This window comes from Tursiops truncatus, chromosome 17, assembly GCF_011762595.2.
Source record: "Tursiops truncatus isolate mTurTru1 chromosome 17, mTurTru1.mat.Y, whole genome shotgun sequence".
NCBI lineage: Eukaryota > Metazoa > Chordata > Mammalia > Artiodactyla > Delphinidae > Tursiops > Tursiops truncatus.
Genome location: NC_047050.1, coordinates 77,452,331 through 77,468,626, shown reverse-complemented (window position 1 = coordinate 77,468,626; position 16,296 = coordinate 77,452,331). Strand labels below are relative to the sequence as shown.

The following is a 16,296-nucleotide window of genomic DNA, read 5'->3' as shown; positions in this document are numbered from 1 at the left end:
TGGCTGTGGGAGCTGACGCACATCGTGGCCTGGATCTGGTCCTTCCGCCTGGGGCTGACCGTGAGCCTCGTGTGGGTCTGGCACCGATTCCAAGGTACTTGGCTGTGGAGGGGCCGCCACTGGAGGACGGGTGCCTGGCCCAGGGCCAGCTTAGGTTGGGGTGAGGGGAGGGGGTGGGGCAGGTCTGCAGGCAGCACACAAGCTGGGATATAGGGGAGGGGACAGACTTGGGTCCTGCCCAGGGCACAGAGAACAGCTGGGTCTGGGCTCTCCAGGGCTTGACCTCAGCCAGAGGACGCACTGGATAGACAGGCTCTCCTGGACCTCACTCACATTCCTGCCCATCCTCCCCTTTGCCATGGTGATCGCCATCAGCGCTGCGCTTCTGATCAACGGACAAGGTACCGGGGTGGGGCTGAGGCAGCCCTACTGCCAGGCCCCCAGGGTCCCTTTGTCTGACCTCTGCTCAGCATCTGGCCGCCTCTGTGGTGTCAGACTCCCACCGGGGCTGAGCTCCAAGGACAGGGTCTCTGGCATCACCTGAAGCCACCCCCACCTCCACAGGTCCACTTGGCCTTGGCAGGTGGAAGGGTCATAGGCACTGGCCATGTGGCCTCAGGCTGCCGTGGAGCGGGATTCAATTACAAGCAGCTGGCTCCTCCCTTTGCCCCAGGGCACAGGGCAGGGACAGGAGAGGACGCAGCCAGAGAGGCAGTGCACACAGTGGGAAGAGCCCACCAAGGTCCAAGTCGCAGACCCAGTGCTTTCAGGAGTCCGTGGGCAGCTCACTCACTCTGCCTGTTTCTCCATCTGTGAAACGGGAGCAGAGGCCGCTGGAAGTGCTCACCCCCGGGTCAGACACACAGCCCAACCCCACTGGGACTCCTGAGAAGGGGCGCAAACCCCAAGTCTCCGGAGCTCAGTAGGGAGGGCTCCGAGGCAGAAGGAACAGTACGTGAGGGCAGGAAGGTGTGCCCTCCGCCGGCCTGTCCAGGCTTGGGGGCAGGGGCTGAGTGGTGAGGGCAGCATCCCAGGAACAAGCCGGTGGGACGTTCTGCCGCAGCCTTCAAGGTCCTTGCAGGCCCCTAGCAGAGCCCGCTGGGGGGAAGGGGCCGGGGTGGGAGGAGAAGGGGGACGGGAGGGGGCAGCCTTGCCAGAAGCTGAGCACACTGCTGGCCCTCTCCCTCCCGATGTCCTTCCAGCTCGGTGTCCCTGCCAAGAGATGAGTGACCCTCCAGACGCCTCCCGGCCGGAGTCCGAGGGTACTGCAGCCTTGGCCCCGGCAGGGACAGAGACCCCCACGCCATTCACGAAGGGAGGGGGGAAGGACCCCAAGGGTGCGGAGAAGTATCAAGAGTGACACTTGGCTTTGAATCTGGGCCCTTGGAGGTGAGTTCCGTCTCCCGTGGGCGGTGGTGGGACCTGGTGGACACCAGGCACCGCTTTCCCAACACAGTGAGAGAAAGCCACCGGACGTCCGGAGTGGCGGGCATCTCAGCCCGCTTGCAGGCCGGGCGCCCCCCTCTTCCCTGGGAGAGGGGCTGCTCCCGGAAACACCCACGCGCCCCGTGGCTGTCGGCGGGGATCGAGCCCGAGGAAACGGAGGGGACAAGGTCCCCTTCTGCCTCTAATCGCCGCGGGGCAGAGGCAAAGCGCAGCCTCTGCGGCCGGGCTGGGCTGGGAGCGCAGAGGTGGACGCTTGCGGCTGGTGGCGGGGGGCGGACCGGGCGGGGTGCGAGGGGCCGGGAAGGAGCCGAGCCCGGGTTGGGCGTGGTTTGGAGGTCTTCCGGGCGGGACCGGGGCTGGGGGCGTGGCGTGGCGTGGCTTCCCTCAGGACTCCACCTTCGATTGCATCCGGATTGCGTAATCGGGAATTGCCCCGCCGGGAAGAACCCGGTCTCGAGGAATCCGGAGACAGAGGAGAACGAAACGCTCGCCACACCTCTTCTGGGAGGAGGCGTTTATGAGCTTTAACGCGAGGACACCTCGCCGGGGAATCGGGAGGCCCGGACGACTTAAAATTTAAAAACCTCTGCCCATCGGTTGCCTTGCTTCGAAACAGAAATTAAAAGACCCAGGTCGACCTAGACACTCCCGCGACAGATGTGTGCGGCGCAGGAGCCCGGGAGGGGCAGGGGCGGCCCACGGTGCGGTGTGCTCTGGGAAGGAACAGGGTCCGAGACTGCGGAGGACCGGCCCGGCCTTGAGAGCAGGCCCCGACCCCTCGCAGTCTGTTGCGCAAGCAACGGGGCGGGAGTTGGGGAGGGCGGCTAAGTTCTGTTTCCAGGGAGACCATTCGGCTGACCGCCAACAGAGCTAAAGGTGGACAAACCCCGACGGGCGGCCAAGGTCCTGAAGGAGCCCCCTAGTAAAGGTTGGCGACGATGTCCTGACCCTTGATTGACCCCAAACTCCTGATTCTGCCTCTCCCAACCTCGTGACCCTGAGACGCGTCGAACCCCGCCAGAATCTTCGGGCTGGTCGAGGGGAAGGGCTGAGCTGGAGGAGCGGGCTGGAGGCCTCGACCCATGGTGCCCAAGAGGAAGCGCGGGCCGAGCGCCTGGGGCCGGTCTGGCGCGGCAGGAGAGGGCACCGAGCCGCCGCAATCGGAGAGCGCTCAGTACTTGCAGCGAGAATACAAACTGCTCTCGGAGCAGCTGGACGCCTGCGAGGAGCGCGTCGACCAGGAGCTGCAGGAGAACGCCTTCCTGGACTGCGAGGCGCAGCGCCTGCGCGAGGAGAACCGGCTCTACGCCAGCTACGTGAGCACGCGCGCGCAGCGCTGCGCCAACGCTATCGTCCGGCTGGAGGAGCAGAACCGCGTGGACCTGACGGAGATCCACCGGCAGCGCGCAGAGCTGGCGTCGCTCTACCGCCGGCGTGAGGAGGGGGTGTGCGCGCAGCTGCTGGAGATGGAGACGCGCGCGGCGCAGATGGCGCGACAGGTGCAGGAGCTGCAGCCCTACAAGGCCAGTACGCGCCCCCGCGGGAGGGCCGGGCGCGGGCAGGGCGAGGTGGGTGCACGCCGCGGACCGGAGCTGACCCGCGGCCCCGCCGCAGGAGCTGCAGCTGGAGCAGCTGGCCCGGATCCGGGCGCTGGAGCGCGAGCTGCTGCATATGCGCGTGGAGCACATGCAGCTGCTCCATCGCATGAAGCGGTGTTTCCAGGAGGAAAAAGCAGCCTTCGAGCGCGAGGCGCGCCAGCGCGTGCAGTCCCTGGCGTGGCGCGCGGAGCGGGAGGCGGCGCGCGCGCTCATCGCGCACACACAGGCCATCAGAGAGGACAACGGGCGCCTGCGGCAGGAGCTGCTGCGGCTGCAACGCCGGGCCCAGGTGCTGCACGACACGCGGCGCCAGTTGCTGGAGCAGCGTGAACAGCTGCGGCGCGAGCACGAGGACATGCGGAACCTGGCCCACGTGCACAGCTGGCTGCGCCGGGGCCCCGAGGGCCCGCCGCTTTGGCAACCGCCGCTGGCCAACTCGCACCCTGAGCACTTCGCCTCCACCACGATCCAGTCGCGCGCGACCTCCTGGGCCCCATCAGTCTCGGCCTCCCGGAAGCCGTCTCAGGTCTCGTGGCGCGCGGCCTCTTGGGCCCCATCGTTGCTGTCGAAGCTCGCGGTTCCCTGGGTCCCGTCATTGGTCCCGTCGCGTGTTGGCTCCAGGGTCCTGTCGCTGGCCCCTTCGAAGGCGGAATCACGGGTCCCATGCCAGGACCCATCGCATGCGAGCTCCAGGGTCCCGTCCTTGACCTTGTCGCGCCCAGGCTCCCGAGTCCCGTCCCTGACCCCGCCACGCCTGGATTCCTGGGCCCCTTCGCGGTCCTCATTGCGTGCCGCCTCACAGAACACCACCCTCTTTGGGAAGTCCGTCCCCGGGTCGGGCTCTTCCCGTCCCCCAGTCGAAGGAGACCGTGAATGTGACGCTGCAGGCGAAGGCGCCTTGGGGAGATCCTGAACTTACCCGGAGGAAGGCCAATGAGGCCAGACGGTGCGGGGGAGACGGGGGTGCGCAGGACGCGGATTTGGTGAGTGGATTATCAATAAAGGTGTGACCCCCCTCCCCACCCCTCTCCGCTCTGGCACCGCCTGCTTCGCTGTCCCGCATTTCTGGCCGGCGCAGGGACCACTCATTATGGCTCCCAGTTTCCAAGCTGCAAGGTAGCTTGATCGTCCTGTGCCCTGTGTGTCTGCCAGGATTGAGCATCCCTCAACCCCACAGCTGACCTCTGGCAGGGGCAGAGGGAGCCGGCCACGCCATCGTCCTGCCCATGAGGGCTGAAGTCTGGTGGCAGAGATGGACATCACGGGCATGGACAGGTAGTATGAGAGCAGGAAGGGAGTCTGGCGGGCCAGGGAGGAGCTGGTCCACTGCGTGTGGCGGCCGGGAGGGCCAGCGTGGTTTGAGCTGCTCAAGAGAGCCATGGGGGGGGGGCGTGGGCTTTGTTCTGGCGCCACGGGGAGCCACAGGCGTTTTTATGTTTAACCTATTGTTTTTTTGTTTGTTTTTGCCGCGCCCTGCGGCTTGTGGGATCCTAGATCCCTGACCAGGGATTGAACCCGGGCCCTGGCAGTGAAAGTCCTAACCACTGGACCTCCAGGGAGTTCCGGGGGGGAGGGTAATTTTAAATTTTGATTTAGCTGTCAGTCCAAGTGCACGGAGGCCAGTTAGTACGCTCTCCCTCACCTGTGGTTTGCATTCATCAACGGCTGCATTGGGGAGGTGGAGCGTGGGGGAGACCAGGGCGGATGCGCCACCGTGGCCCATGGACCTGGACCCTGTGGAGGGAGGAGTTCAGACCGCAGCTTTCAAACAGAGCCCCCCCAGCCCCCGCCAACCTTGCCGTGGAAATTTAGTTAAATGTTCTGGTTCTGGGTTGGAAGTGCTGGTGGGGGGCTGGCAGCATCAAACACAAATTCTCTGAGAAGAGTTCACTTGAGGGACTTCCCTGGTGGCGCAGTGGTTAAGAATCCGTTTGCCAATGGAGGGGACACCGGTTGGAGCCCTGGTCTGGGAAGATCCCACATGCCACGGAGCAACTAAGCCCGTGCGCCACAACTACTGAGCCCGTATGCCACAACTACTGAAGCCCGCGCGCCTAGAGCCCGTGCTCCGCAACAAGAGAAGCCACCGTAATGAGAAGCCCACGCACTGCAATGAAGAGTAGCCCTGCTCGCCCCAACTAGAGAAAGCCCGTGCGCATCAGCGAAGACCTAACGCAGCCAAAAAAAAAATAAATAAATCTATTCAAAAAAATGAAATCTTGTTATCAATAGGTTCTTTTTTTTTTTTCCCTCCATTGCGGTGTGTGGGCTTTTCATTGCGGTGGCTTCTCTTTGCAGAGCACAGGCTGTAGGCGCTTGGGCTTCAGTAGTTGTGGCACGTGGGCTCAGTAGTTGTGGCTTGCGGGCTCTAGAGCGCACGCTCAGTAGTTGTGGTGCACGGGCTTAGTTGCTCCGCGGCATATGGGATCTTCCCAGACCAGGGCTCGAACCCGTGTCCCCTGCATTGGCAGGTGGATTCTTAACCACTGTGCCACCAGGGAAGGCTTATAACAACATTTTAGTTTTGCCTGGACTTTTGTTAAGCCACAAATTAGACATTGTTACTCTTTGTGAAAATTCATCCACTTGCATCCTTAGCATTTGGGACACATCTGTATGTACGTTATGCTTTGATAAAAAGTTCACATTCAGAACCCTGTTGGGCTGGTTCTGGTAGTTCCTCCTTCCTTGCACAGCTTTCCAGCATCTCCCTCTTAACAAGCTGCTCAAACTCAGCCCTGGTCTGCCCGGCAGGCTGCCAGCTGACGGTGCCTGTGGGGATGGAGGAGAGCCACCCCATAGGCCCCGAGGAAGTGGAGCAACAGGAACTCCCCATGCCTTGCTGGAGGGGATGCAGACTGCTGCAGCCACTCAAAGAGACAATTTGGTGGTTTCTCACAAAATTAACATACTTGTATAATATGATCCAGCAATGACACTCCAACCCAAAGGAACTGAGAACTTATGTCCACACAAAAACCTGCACATGTACGTTTATAGCAGCTTTGTTCGTAACTGACAAAACTTGGGAGCAACCCAGATGTCCTCCAGTAGGTGAGTAGATAAATACATGGTGGTCCATCCAGAAAATGAAATATTAATCAGCACTAAAAAGAAATGAGCTATCAGCCGTGGAAAGACACGGAGGAACCTTAAATGCAAATCACTAAATGAAAGAAGCCAACCTAAAAAGGCTGCACGTTGCATGATTCCGACTCTGTGACATTCTGGGCAAGTCAGAACCATGGCGACAGTTAAAAGATTAGTGGTTGGGCTTCCCCGGTGGCGCAGTGGTTAAGAATCCGCCTGCCAATGCAGGGGACACGGGTTCCAGCCTTGGTCTGGGAAGATCTCACATGCCGTGGAGCAACTAACCCTGTGCGCTGCAACTACTGAGCCTGCGCTCTAGAGCCTGCGAGCCACAACTACTGAAGCCCACGGGCCTAGAGCCCATGCTCCACAACAAGACAAGCCACTGCAATGAGAAGCCCACACACCGCAACAAAGAGTAGCCCCCGCTCTCCACAACTAGAGAAAGCCCGCACGCAGCAACGGAGACCCAAAGCAGCCCAAAGTAATTTTTTTTTAATTATTAAAAAAAAAAAAAAGACAGAGACACAGAGGACCACACCTGTGTCAGCAGAGCCGAGGCTGGAGCCCTGTGGCCACAAGCCAAGGGGTGCCAAGGATGGCCGGCGCCATGAGAAGCTGGAGAGAGGGAGGCTTCAGAGGCAGCACGGCCCGGCTGGTGCCTTGACCTCACACTCTGGCCTGTAGAGCTGAGACAGTAAGTTCTGTTGTCCTCAGCCACCCAGATTGTGGCACTTCGTCACGGCCGTCCCAGGAGACCGATACAGCCATGCATGCAGACATCAGCTCAGGAGGTGGCCTCCCGGGGGACACGTGTCACGACGCTGTTAGAAGAATGGGGACGCGGAAGGGCCACAAGAGATGGACAAAAGCACCCGTAGAAGGACGTGGAGAGAACGAGTCCATTATTTTGAGGACAAGAAACCAAAACCACGTGCTTATTTTCACAGCACAGGACGGGCGCTTGAGGACACACTCCGCCATCCGCAGACCATCCCTCGGGCCGGGGGAGGGGGTCTTTCGCTCTTTGCCGTTTCCCAGAGGGAGATACTTCATTTACTGTGAGGCTCATTTGACCCCTAACCTGGAATAAATCTCACTAAAACAATACGACTGGCTCCCTTTTCTAGACAAAAGTTGCCCGATTTATCGGCCAAGGGAGCCAGGACCTCACCCCTCTCCCTGGGGTGAACGTCCACAGGAACTCCTGGGGAGGGGCGTCCAGCGGGTCACGAAGGACAGGGACGAAGCAGCAACGACCCACCGGCTTGGGTTTTCTGGGCCCCAAATGGGAGGTGTGGGATGCTCTGCTCTGCGGGCCAGGTCCCGCGGCAGCTGCTCAGGGACAGATCGCACGTGGTGGGTGCATCCGGGGAGAAGGTGTGCGGAGGGGTGGATGCCTCGGGCACCAGGGGCACACCCGTCCCTTTCCACCAGCCATGGGACAGCCCACTGCTGAGAAGGCTGGTGCTTCCTAAGGACACCTGCCCCTGGGGACGTGCGGACAGGGAGCTGAGGTGCAGACCTACCTTACTGCGCCTTCACCACCACGCTTCTCCCCCCAGGGTGCCGCATCCAGCAGAGGGTTCGCAGGGAGCCGTGCACAAGGACACAAGGAGGCAGCTGCGTCCCTGCCGTCTGCCCGCTGCCACTCCCTCAAAGCGTTCGCCACCAGGGCCTGCCCAGCCGGGCACAGAGGAAACTGCAGGCTGGGACAAGCCAGCCAGCAAGGGGAGCCGGATGCGCCCCCTGTTCGGCAGCCACTGGTATCACTCGATAATCGTCATCAGATGGAGCGTAGCTAATGGCACAGTTAATTCCACACGATGGCGGCACGAGGTGAAGCATCACAAAGGAGGAAAAGCCAGAAACAGGCGACCTGGACGCACGGCCAGCTGGGCTGCAGGACAAGCCCAAAGACCCAAGACAGGCCATCCCAGCTTGCACTCCAAGGCCACCTGAAGGCCTCCACCACTCCACACGTGGGGTGGGAGCAAACCAGGCACTTCCCTGCTCACAGCTCTGAGCTGGAAGGAAAATATAAGCACTGGCACAAAAGTTTGGATTTTATAAATAAGAAAAGCCACTCGGATGTTCCAAAGGGCACATTTCTATTTATTCCAGAGGGCCATGGGCCCCGCGCCCTTAAGGCCTCCCTGGCCATGATGGGGCCACCCTGAAGCAGCAAGACCCTTCCCCAGCTGGGCTGTGGGCAGGACTGACCCAGAGAAGCTTCTGCTATAAACTGAATTGTATCCCCCGTCCCAAATCCCGTGTTGAAACCCTAACCCCAGTGTGGTCCCGTTTGGAGGTGGGGCCTCTGGGAGGTGATGAGGTGAGATGAGGTTGTCGGGTGGGGCCCCGTCATGGGATTAGAGCCCTTATAAAAGGAAGAGACACCAGCGCGCTCTCTCCCTTCCCCACGTGAGCACACAGTGCGGAGGTGCCGTCTGCAAGCCGGGAGGTGGGTCCTTGTCAGAACCGGCCACCTGATCTCCGACTTCCAGCCTCCAGAACTGTGAGAAATAAACTTCCACCGTGTCAGCCTCCTGGTCTGTGGTGTGTTGCTATGGCAGCCCGAGCAGACTGACACAGCTTCGTAACTTGATAACTTAATGGCTATTTTCAGTATGTATTAATGAACTTAGAATATAAATATCCTGTAAAATGAGAAAAAAAATGTAGGAAAGTTCCAAACATACTCATCACTTAGCTTCAACAACTCATTTTGCCAATACTGTTTTGTCTTTCTTCTTTTAATTAGAATTTTAAAGCAAATCCCATACATTATGCCATTTCACCCATAAATTTGTCAGAATGCATCCTTCTTAAGGACTTTTAAAAACAGAACCACACTGTCATTATCACAGCAAACTCCTTAATACCACCTAATACCCAATCCATGTTCAAATTTCCATGATTGTCTCAAAAAAGCCTTTTTACAACTGGTTTGCTCAAATCGGGGAGAGGTGGTCCCTCAGTGCAATGCCTCTGGGGCTCTGCTAGCTCCTCATGGCCCCCCATGTTTTTCTCTCTGGAATTCAGACAAAAATTAAAATCCTTCACCAAGCCTTTGGATAACCTGAAATAGCGTTCCCACGAGCAAGGGGGACAGGTGTCCTGCCCAGTGACCAAGTCTCCAAGTGCGAGCCGGTGCCCTAGAGAAGCCCACTCTGCAGGTTTTTACTTTGGGGCTGGGCAAGCAAAGACGCCTGGAGTCTGGAACAAAGAGTTGCCTCTCCCCGCAAGTCTCCCTGATGTGAACATGGCCAGAGGACCCCCACGCACACCTCCACTTCCCCGCGCCTGTGGGTCCCCTGATGCCTCGTCAGGAAGCCCAGATGGTGGACGCCCTTCCCGCAGCGGCTCCGGCGGGTGCTGAGGCCCTGGGGCCCGCAGAGCCTTGCCGCACAGGGAGGCCTTCCCGCCGTCGCCACGCGGTGAGGCTCGCGCTCCAAGCAGGCCTGGCGATGCGGGCCCAGGCGGCCTCTCAGGCTGAAGGCCTGTCCGCACACCTCGCAGCCGAAGGGCTGCTCTTTTCTGTAGTTCCTCTGGTGTTGCAGAAGGTCCGGGACCCGCCTGAAGGTCGGGCCACACTGGAAATGCTCAAAGGCAAAGCCACTGCCCACCCCACCCCTGGCTCGAGGGCTGCCAGAAGCGATTACAGTGTCTCCACTGGTAAAGGGCCTCCCTTGCCCGGTGGAGGAAACAGGCACTTACACAGGCTGGCAGCGAGACAGGAGAAAATCCACACAACCTGTCTTATCAGCTCACTCCCATCTAATTAGGGATTCACTCCAAGAAAGTGGCCCAGCAGTGAGAAAGGAGCACACAGACGAGCTGAAACTATAAATGGTGGAAAGCTGAAAATGAACTCAAACGCTCACCCGGATGAGGCCAGTTAGGTCAACGCTGGTGTCACCCGTAGGAGGGAGGGCTGTAACGCTGGGCGGTCACCTAAAGAGCCGGGTAGCACCTTACATACCTGTGTTTACACAGGAACAAAGACACCAGTCAGGATAGAGACTGTGCTCTCAGTTCCCCTAACCAGCCCCCGCTCCTGGGTTGGGGGAGGGTGCCGGGGACGGGGACCCACATCCTTCTGAACCACTCACCCTCGGCTTCCCTCCAACCTGGCACTCGAGACCCTCTCTGTCTTGGGGCTCCTCACAGCCCAGTGTCTGCCCGGCTGGTCTCATTCCCACACGTCTGCTCGATCTCACTTCTGAGGGAATCTGAAATGAAAAACAAAAGACCACCACAGTCACCACCGCCCGTAAGGGCAGGAGGCGCCCTCACCATCCCTGGGACGAGCACAAGGAATAAGTCACCCGCCCGCGGCCACACACGAAGCCCCTCAGAGCAGGGCTGTCAGGCCCGAGACCTCATGCCGGGCGTGCGCCTGCTGGGGCGGCCGCGAGGTTGGAGCACCCACACCCTTTCAGGCCCCCCGCTGTGCACACCCACGGCGCCCGCCGGCTCGGCACGCAGCAGAGCAGCACTCCGTGCAGGGGCAGGGCGCCAGCCCGGGTTTCCAGGGTCCGGTCAGACAGCATCTCCTGCCCACGATCCCAGTGGGAGGGGAGAACGTCATCGGTGGGTGCTGGGCGCTGATCTCCCCTGGGAGCAGAGGGAGACCCTGGGGACCCCTCCGCACTTCCTGAAACGCGGGTCTCTCCCGTCCCACAACCCGCGGCTCACCCCAGTGTTCCAGGCGAGAGATGCGGCCAGGTATGGGGCCTCGAAATCCTCCAAGGAGAGAAAAGGTGTGGTTTTCTGTATAGAAGACCAAGCGAGGGTGCAGGCCAGCCCTGGGGGCAACGTCCAGGAAGCCACCCCAAAGCAGAGAGGACAGACAGGGAGGAGGGAGCCAGGGCCAAACCGTGACAGGCTCTCCCCACCCTCCTTGCCGGCGGGGCCAGGTCTAACAGTGGACGGGTCTCAGGAAGGAAGAGTGGGCTGCCTCCAGGGCAGCATGAAGAATGCCCTTGGCCAGACTTGGTGCAGGACGGCCCCTCCACAGACACAGGACAAGAGCTCCAGCTCCCACACCCCCTTAGCCTGAACTCGAGGCCCTGGCGCCATCGAGGGACTGGATGGGCTCTGCAGGCTGAATTCAGCCGAGCTCCTGAAACTGCCGGCATCACACCCCGGCCCAGCACCCTCTGGCCAGGGTCCGCACACCGCCACCACTCTTCCCTTGAGGAGTGCATGGCCACCTGCAACACAAACAGCTCCCGCCAGGAGCAGGACGTCAGACATGGCCGCTCCTGAGGCTGCAGGACAGTAAATGGAGAGAAGCTGAAACGCACGTGTCTGGAAGAAAAGGCGGGGGGCCAGGGGCTCTCAAAGGAGAAGAAACCTCAAGAGGCCTGAAGCTGAGGCTCAAGGGAAGGCTCCTGTCATGGACTGAATGTCTGTGTCCCTCAGATTCATCTGCGGAAGCCCTAACTCCCAGTACGGCTGCATTTGAAGGTGGGGCCTCTAGGGAAGTATTTAAGGTTAAAAAAGGTCATAGGGTGGGGCCCTGATCCGATAGGACTAGGGTCCTCGTAAGAAGAGACACCAGAGCACTCTTGCACCCTCTTCCTCTCTCTCTCCTTCTACAAGCCAGGAAGCGGGCCCTCACCAGAACCAACCATGCCAGCACCCTGATCTGGGACTTGCAGCCTCCAGACTGTGAGAAATCAACCAACAAATGCGTGTGTGCGGAGTTACGGCAGCTTCAGCAGACTAAGCACCTAGAGAGGCAAGTGCATTTTCATGTTTTCTGTAACACCCACTATGGTCTCAATGTAACTGAATCACATCTCCCCCGACTCTGTAAGACAGAGCTGGCAGGCAGGCAGGCAGGCACAGACCTCTGGAGCCCCCATGGTGGACCACTCCCACGGGTGGGCTGGGGGCTGGGGTCCTGGTCAGCCTGCAGGGCCCAGGGAGGTGGTGCTCACCGGGGACACATCCGTGGGAACAGCAGAGGCCTTTGGGGAGACGTGTGGGCCCCTCCAGGGAAAGGCAGGTGCTGAGGGCTGATCTGTGAGACAAAGAAAGTGAGTGAGAGCTGCAACCCTGAAGCCCCCACCTGACCCCAAGAGCCCTGAACCTTCTCAGTGCACCAAGGGAGATTCAGGAAAACCAGTGACACAAGCCCATGCACGCTCTATAATGGAAGGGGAATTTGGGGGTCAGGTGGGGGCCAGTATCACTGTAAGTGCCCTGGGTCCCCCACCCCCATACACATGGACCCTGACATTCCAGAGAGCAAGCCACAGGCTGTCACCAAATGGTGGCGAGACCATCATTTATGGCTGAAAACCAGCAGCTTAGCCGCAGACAAATGATTGGACAGTTGGGGGCTAAACCCCACCCTGTGTGCTTCCCCAGGAGACAGGAGCAGGCTGGCCCATGCCCGCAGCAGTGCACACATGAACATTCTCGGGCACTTTCCCCCAAATCAAATTCTTCCACCAGAGCTTCATTATTCTTCACCAAGTCCTGGGAATAAGAGCAAGCTCCCCTAAACCGTGCCGACGTGGTCTGCTCAGACCCTACTTCTGCCCCCAGGTTTGTTCAGAACCACCCTCCTCAGGATCCCAAAGTCTCCGGCCACAGTGAGTGCCTGTGTCTTTCCTGGGTGAAGTGCGGAGCCCCGAGATGCAGAAGAGGACAGTTCCCAAGACGCCCAGAGAAAGGGGCCAGCTGGATGAAGATGCCTAGTTCCCCACATCAGGGATGAAAGAACAAGGTCACACTATAGATCCTACAGATGTGAAAAGTACCGTTACTTCCACTATGACCAACTCTATGCCAACAAGTTCTGCAACTGAGATGAAATGGACAAATTCCCTTATAAACACAAAGTTATGAAACTTACAAAAAACAGAAAAAACCCCTGTCACAGAGAAAACACCAGACCCAGCTGATTCACTGGTCAACCCCACCAAATCCTTAAAGAAGCCTATACCAACCTCAGAAGTCTGTAGAATGACAAAGAGCAAACCTTTTCCAGCCTGTGTCATGAAGCCAGCAATGCCTCGACACAAAAACCTGAGAAAGACATCATAAGACAAGAAGCTTACAGGCCAGTGTCTCTCATAAGCAGACACAGAAATGCTTAACAAAACATTAGGAAGCCCAGTACAGCAATTTACTGAAAGAGCTCTGTGTCATGACCAAGTTTATGCCCAAAACACAAGGTTGGTTTGCTCTCCATTCCCGGGAGTGAGGGACTCCAGGGCTGGAAAGATTCAGAGAGCTTCCAGGTTGGTGAACACGTGGAGATGTGAGAAGAGAGCAGTGTTTAGAGAGGCCTTGGAAGCTCCGGGCCCTTTCCCCATACTTTTCCTAAGCAACTTCCCCCTGCTGTTCCTGAGCCTTATTCTTTTATCATGAACCAGTGATCCAGTAAGTAAAATGTTTCTCTGAGTTCTGTGAACTGCTCTAGCAAACAGGTCAAACCCAAGGCAGAGGCTGTGGGAACCTGCAGATCTATAGCCAGTCAGTCAGAATCACTGGTGGCAGCCTGGACTTGAGACTGGTGTCTGAAGTGTGGGGAGAGGGGCAGTCCTGTTGGACTGAGCCCTTAACTTGTGGGATCTGATATTACCTCCAGGTAGAGACGGTCATAATTCAGTTAGCTGCTTGGTGGTGTGGGAAAAAACCACACAACCGACCTAGGAATATATTTAACAAAGGATGTACAAGTCTTCTACTCTCAGAATTACAAAACAATGCTGAGCAAATTAAGTTGGAAATAAATTGAGCGATATCCCCTGTTTATGGGTATTAAGTTGTCAATTCTCCCTAAACTGATCTAGAAATTCAACACCACTCCAAGCAAAATCACAGCAGTTGTTTTGGGGTTTTGTTTGTAGAAACAGACAGGGTGATAATAAAAGTTATATGGAAAAGCAAATGACCTCAAATCACCCACCTTGAAGAACAAAGTTGGAAGACTTACACTCCTTGATTCTAAGACTAACTACAGTAATTAAGGCAGTGTGGTACTGGCAAAAGCATAGATATAGATCAATGGAGCAGCAGAGACCGCAGAGACAGGCCCACACACACAGTTAGGTGTTTTACGACAAGGGCATCAATGTAATTCAAAGGGTAAAAGTTGTTATTTTTTTTCAATTAATGGTGCCAGAACAATAAGGGGGAAAATTAACCTTAACACACCCTCCCTAACACCATACCCCAAACTAATTCAAGGTCGATCTTGGGCCTAAATGTGAACGCTGAAACTATAAAGTTTCTAGAAGAAAAAAATTGAAGAATATTTTCATAACCTTGGGGTAGCAGAGATTTCATTGGTGGGACCCCAAAAGCACTCACCTTAAAATTTTTTAATTCATAAATTGGACTTTTTCAAAATTAAAAGTCTCTGCTTATCAAAAGACAGTTAAGAAATAAAAAGGCAAGCCACGGACTGGGAGAAAATATTTCCAATATATATATATCTGACAAAAGACTCGTATCCAGAACTAGAACTCTCACAAACCAGTAAGAAAAAGAAAAATGAAACTCAAAATAGGAAAGAATATTTGGACTCTTCCACCAAAAGATATACATGGCCGGGCTTGCCTGGTGGTGCAGTGGTTGAGAGTCCACCTGCCGATGCAGGGGAGACGGGTTCGTGCCCTGGTCCGGGAAGATTCCACATGCCGCGGAGCGGCTGGGCCCGTGAGCCATGGCCGCTGAGCCTGCGCGTCCGGAGCCTGTGCTCCGCAACGGGAGAGGCCCGCGTACCGCAAAAAGAAAAAAAAAAAAAAGATATACATGGCCTATAAACACATGAACAGGTGCACTGGGCACAGGTGTCATGGGCAGTGCTTAGCATGAGAGCCTGAGCTCCTCCACCCACTAATAATGATCACAGCGATAAATAAGAAGAGCTCCCTGCACTGGGCATCCACTATGGACTATATAAATGGGCTGGAGTTGGCCGGCTGGAAAGCAGACAGTAAGGGGGAGAACTCTATGAGATACTGCTACCAAACCAGACTTGGGTCTGTTCGCCTGTGCACAGTAAAGCCAATCTACTGACACTGGGCTGTGGGGAAGGAAAGTACAGCACTTACTGCAGGCACCAAGCAATGAGAATGGGCAGCTCATGCTCAAAAGACCTGAACTCTCTGATGGTTCTCAGGGAAGGGGTCTTAAGAGCAGTGTGAGAGAGGGGCTGCAGGGTGTGTGATCAGCTCGTGCATAATTCTTGGATTGGTTGGCATCAAGGTGAAGTTTCAAGCATCATCAACCTTCTGGTTTCAAGCAGTCTAGGGTCTGTTCTTGCAATCAGCAGTTTTCATCTGGTGGGTTGGCTTCCTGTAAATACAACTTAGGAACGCGTGTCAGGCCTTTATCGCTATCTTTCAGGGAACTGGGAGTTCGGTGATTCTGCTATGTGGCAGATTTATAGTCTAAATTGTCACCAGCGCCCCAGCCCAACAGCTATTCTTTGTTTCTACAGCTTCACATTTCCCAATCATTAACTCTTGAGCCAGCCTTTTACTTCAAAAGAGGACACAGGGGCTTGTATAACGTTTCAATACGGCCAGAGAAGTGGGCAAGGGCTGGAGTACCCAAGGCATCCTGGGCCATGGCTATACATGAAAGGGCAGGGACGGTCTAATACCACACCTCTGTGATCCGTGCACTTCAGAAAGACCCCCCCCCCCCCACACACTGCGGTGAGCCAATCAGAAGGCGGCAGGACAAGACCGGGTCGGGGAGACAGGGAGACGACCACCGACCACTTAGGAGGTCGAGGGGAGAGATGAAAGGGGCCGGGAGGTAGACGTGGAGGGTGGGAACGGAGACAGGCGGGAAAGACTCAAGGTCACCACGGAGCTAGAACGCCAGTCACTTTGCGTGATGGTCTGGGGCTGGAGGACGCGGCTCCCACCTGCGGAGGAGCCCCGAGCGGGGTGTTTTTCATACTAAGCCGGCAGCTGGGCACAGTGTCTGGCTCCCACCGGAGCGGTCCAGGCTGGACTCGCAAACGTGGAGGGCGCCCACGACCACGGACGGGGCCGCCCGGGGAGGGCGCAGCTGGAAGAGGAAACGGGCCCGAGGCGGAGGACGCGCCGGGAGGGACCTGAGGCGGGCGGGCGCGCGCACGCTGACCGACAGGTGGGCCCCTATAGGTAAGCCTAACCAG

The 16,296-nt window shown here is 57.5% G+C and overlaps 2 protein-coding genes across 33 annotated transcripts in view; one reads left to right on the top strand and one right to left on the bottom strand.

The window, feature by feature from the left end:
* Window positions 1–1,836: 1,836 nt before the first annotated feature.
* On the top strand, window positions 1,837–8,802 carry CCDC166 (coiled-coil domain containing 166). Its single transcript, XM_073794365.1, has 3 exons — window positions 1,837–2,969; window positions 3,061–4,027; window positions 4,197–8,802. The coding sequence occupies exons 1-2, from the start codon at window positions 2,529–2,531 to the stop codon at window positions 3,955–3,957; spliced, it is 1,338 nt and encodes a 445-aa protein (XP_073650466.1). The 5' UTR covers window positions 1,837–2,528; the 3' UTR covers window positions 3,958–4,027; window positions 4,197–8,802.
* The window catches only part of ZNF623 (zinc finger protein 623), a 24,982-nt gene continuing 15,299 nt past the window's right edge, over window positions 6,614–16,296 (bottom strand). For 2 of the 32 annotated variants that reach the window (XR_012327058.1, XR_012327060.1), the window contains exons 2-3: window positions 7,664–10,369; window positions 6,614–6,958 (exon numbers count right to left, since the gene is read on the bottom strand). The gene's annotated coding sequence lies outside the window, so the exon portion shown is untranslated. Of the gene's footprint in view, window positions 6,959–7,663; window positions 16,293–16,296 lie in introns of those variants that run through there. The other 30 variants (XR_012327047.1, XR_012327049.1, XR_012327054.1 and 27 more) reach the window with 30 other exon arrangements.

Coding starts and splice junctions, on each gene's coding strand:
- CCDC166 (XM_073794365.1), top strand. CDS start 2,529: ATGGTGCCCAAGAGGAAGCGCGGGCCGAGCGCCTGGGGCCGGTCTGGC. Junction 2,970..3,060: donor AGGAGCTGCAGCCCTACAAG/GCCAGTACGCGC, acceptor GCCCCGCCGCAG/GAGCTGCAGCTGGAGCAGCT.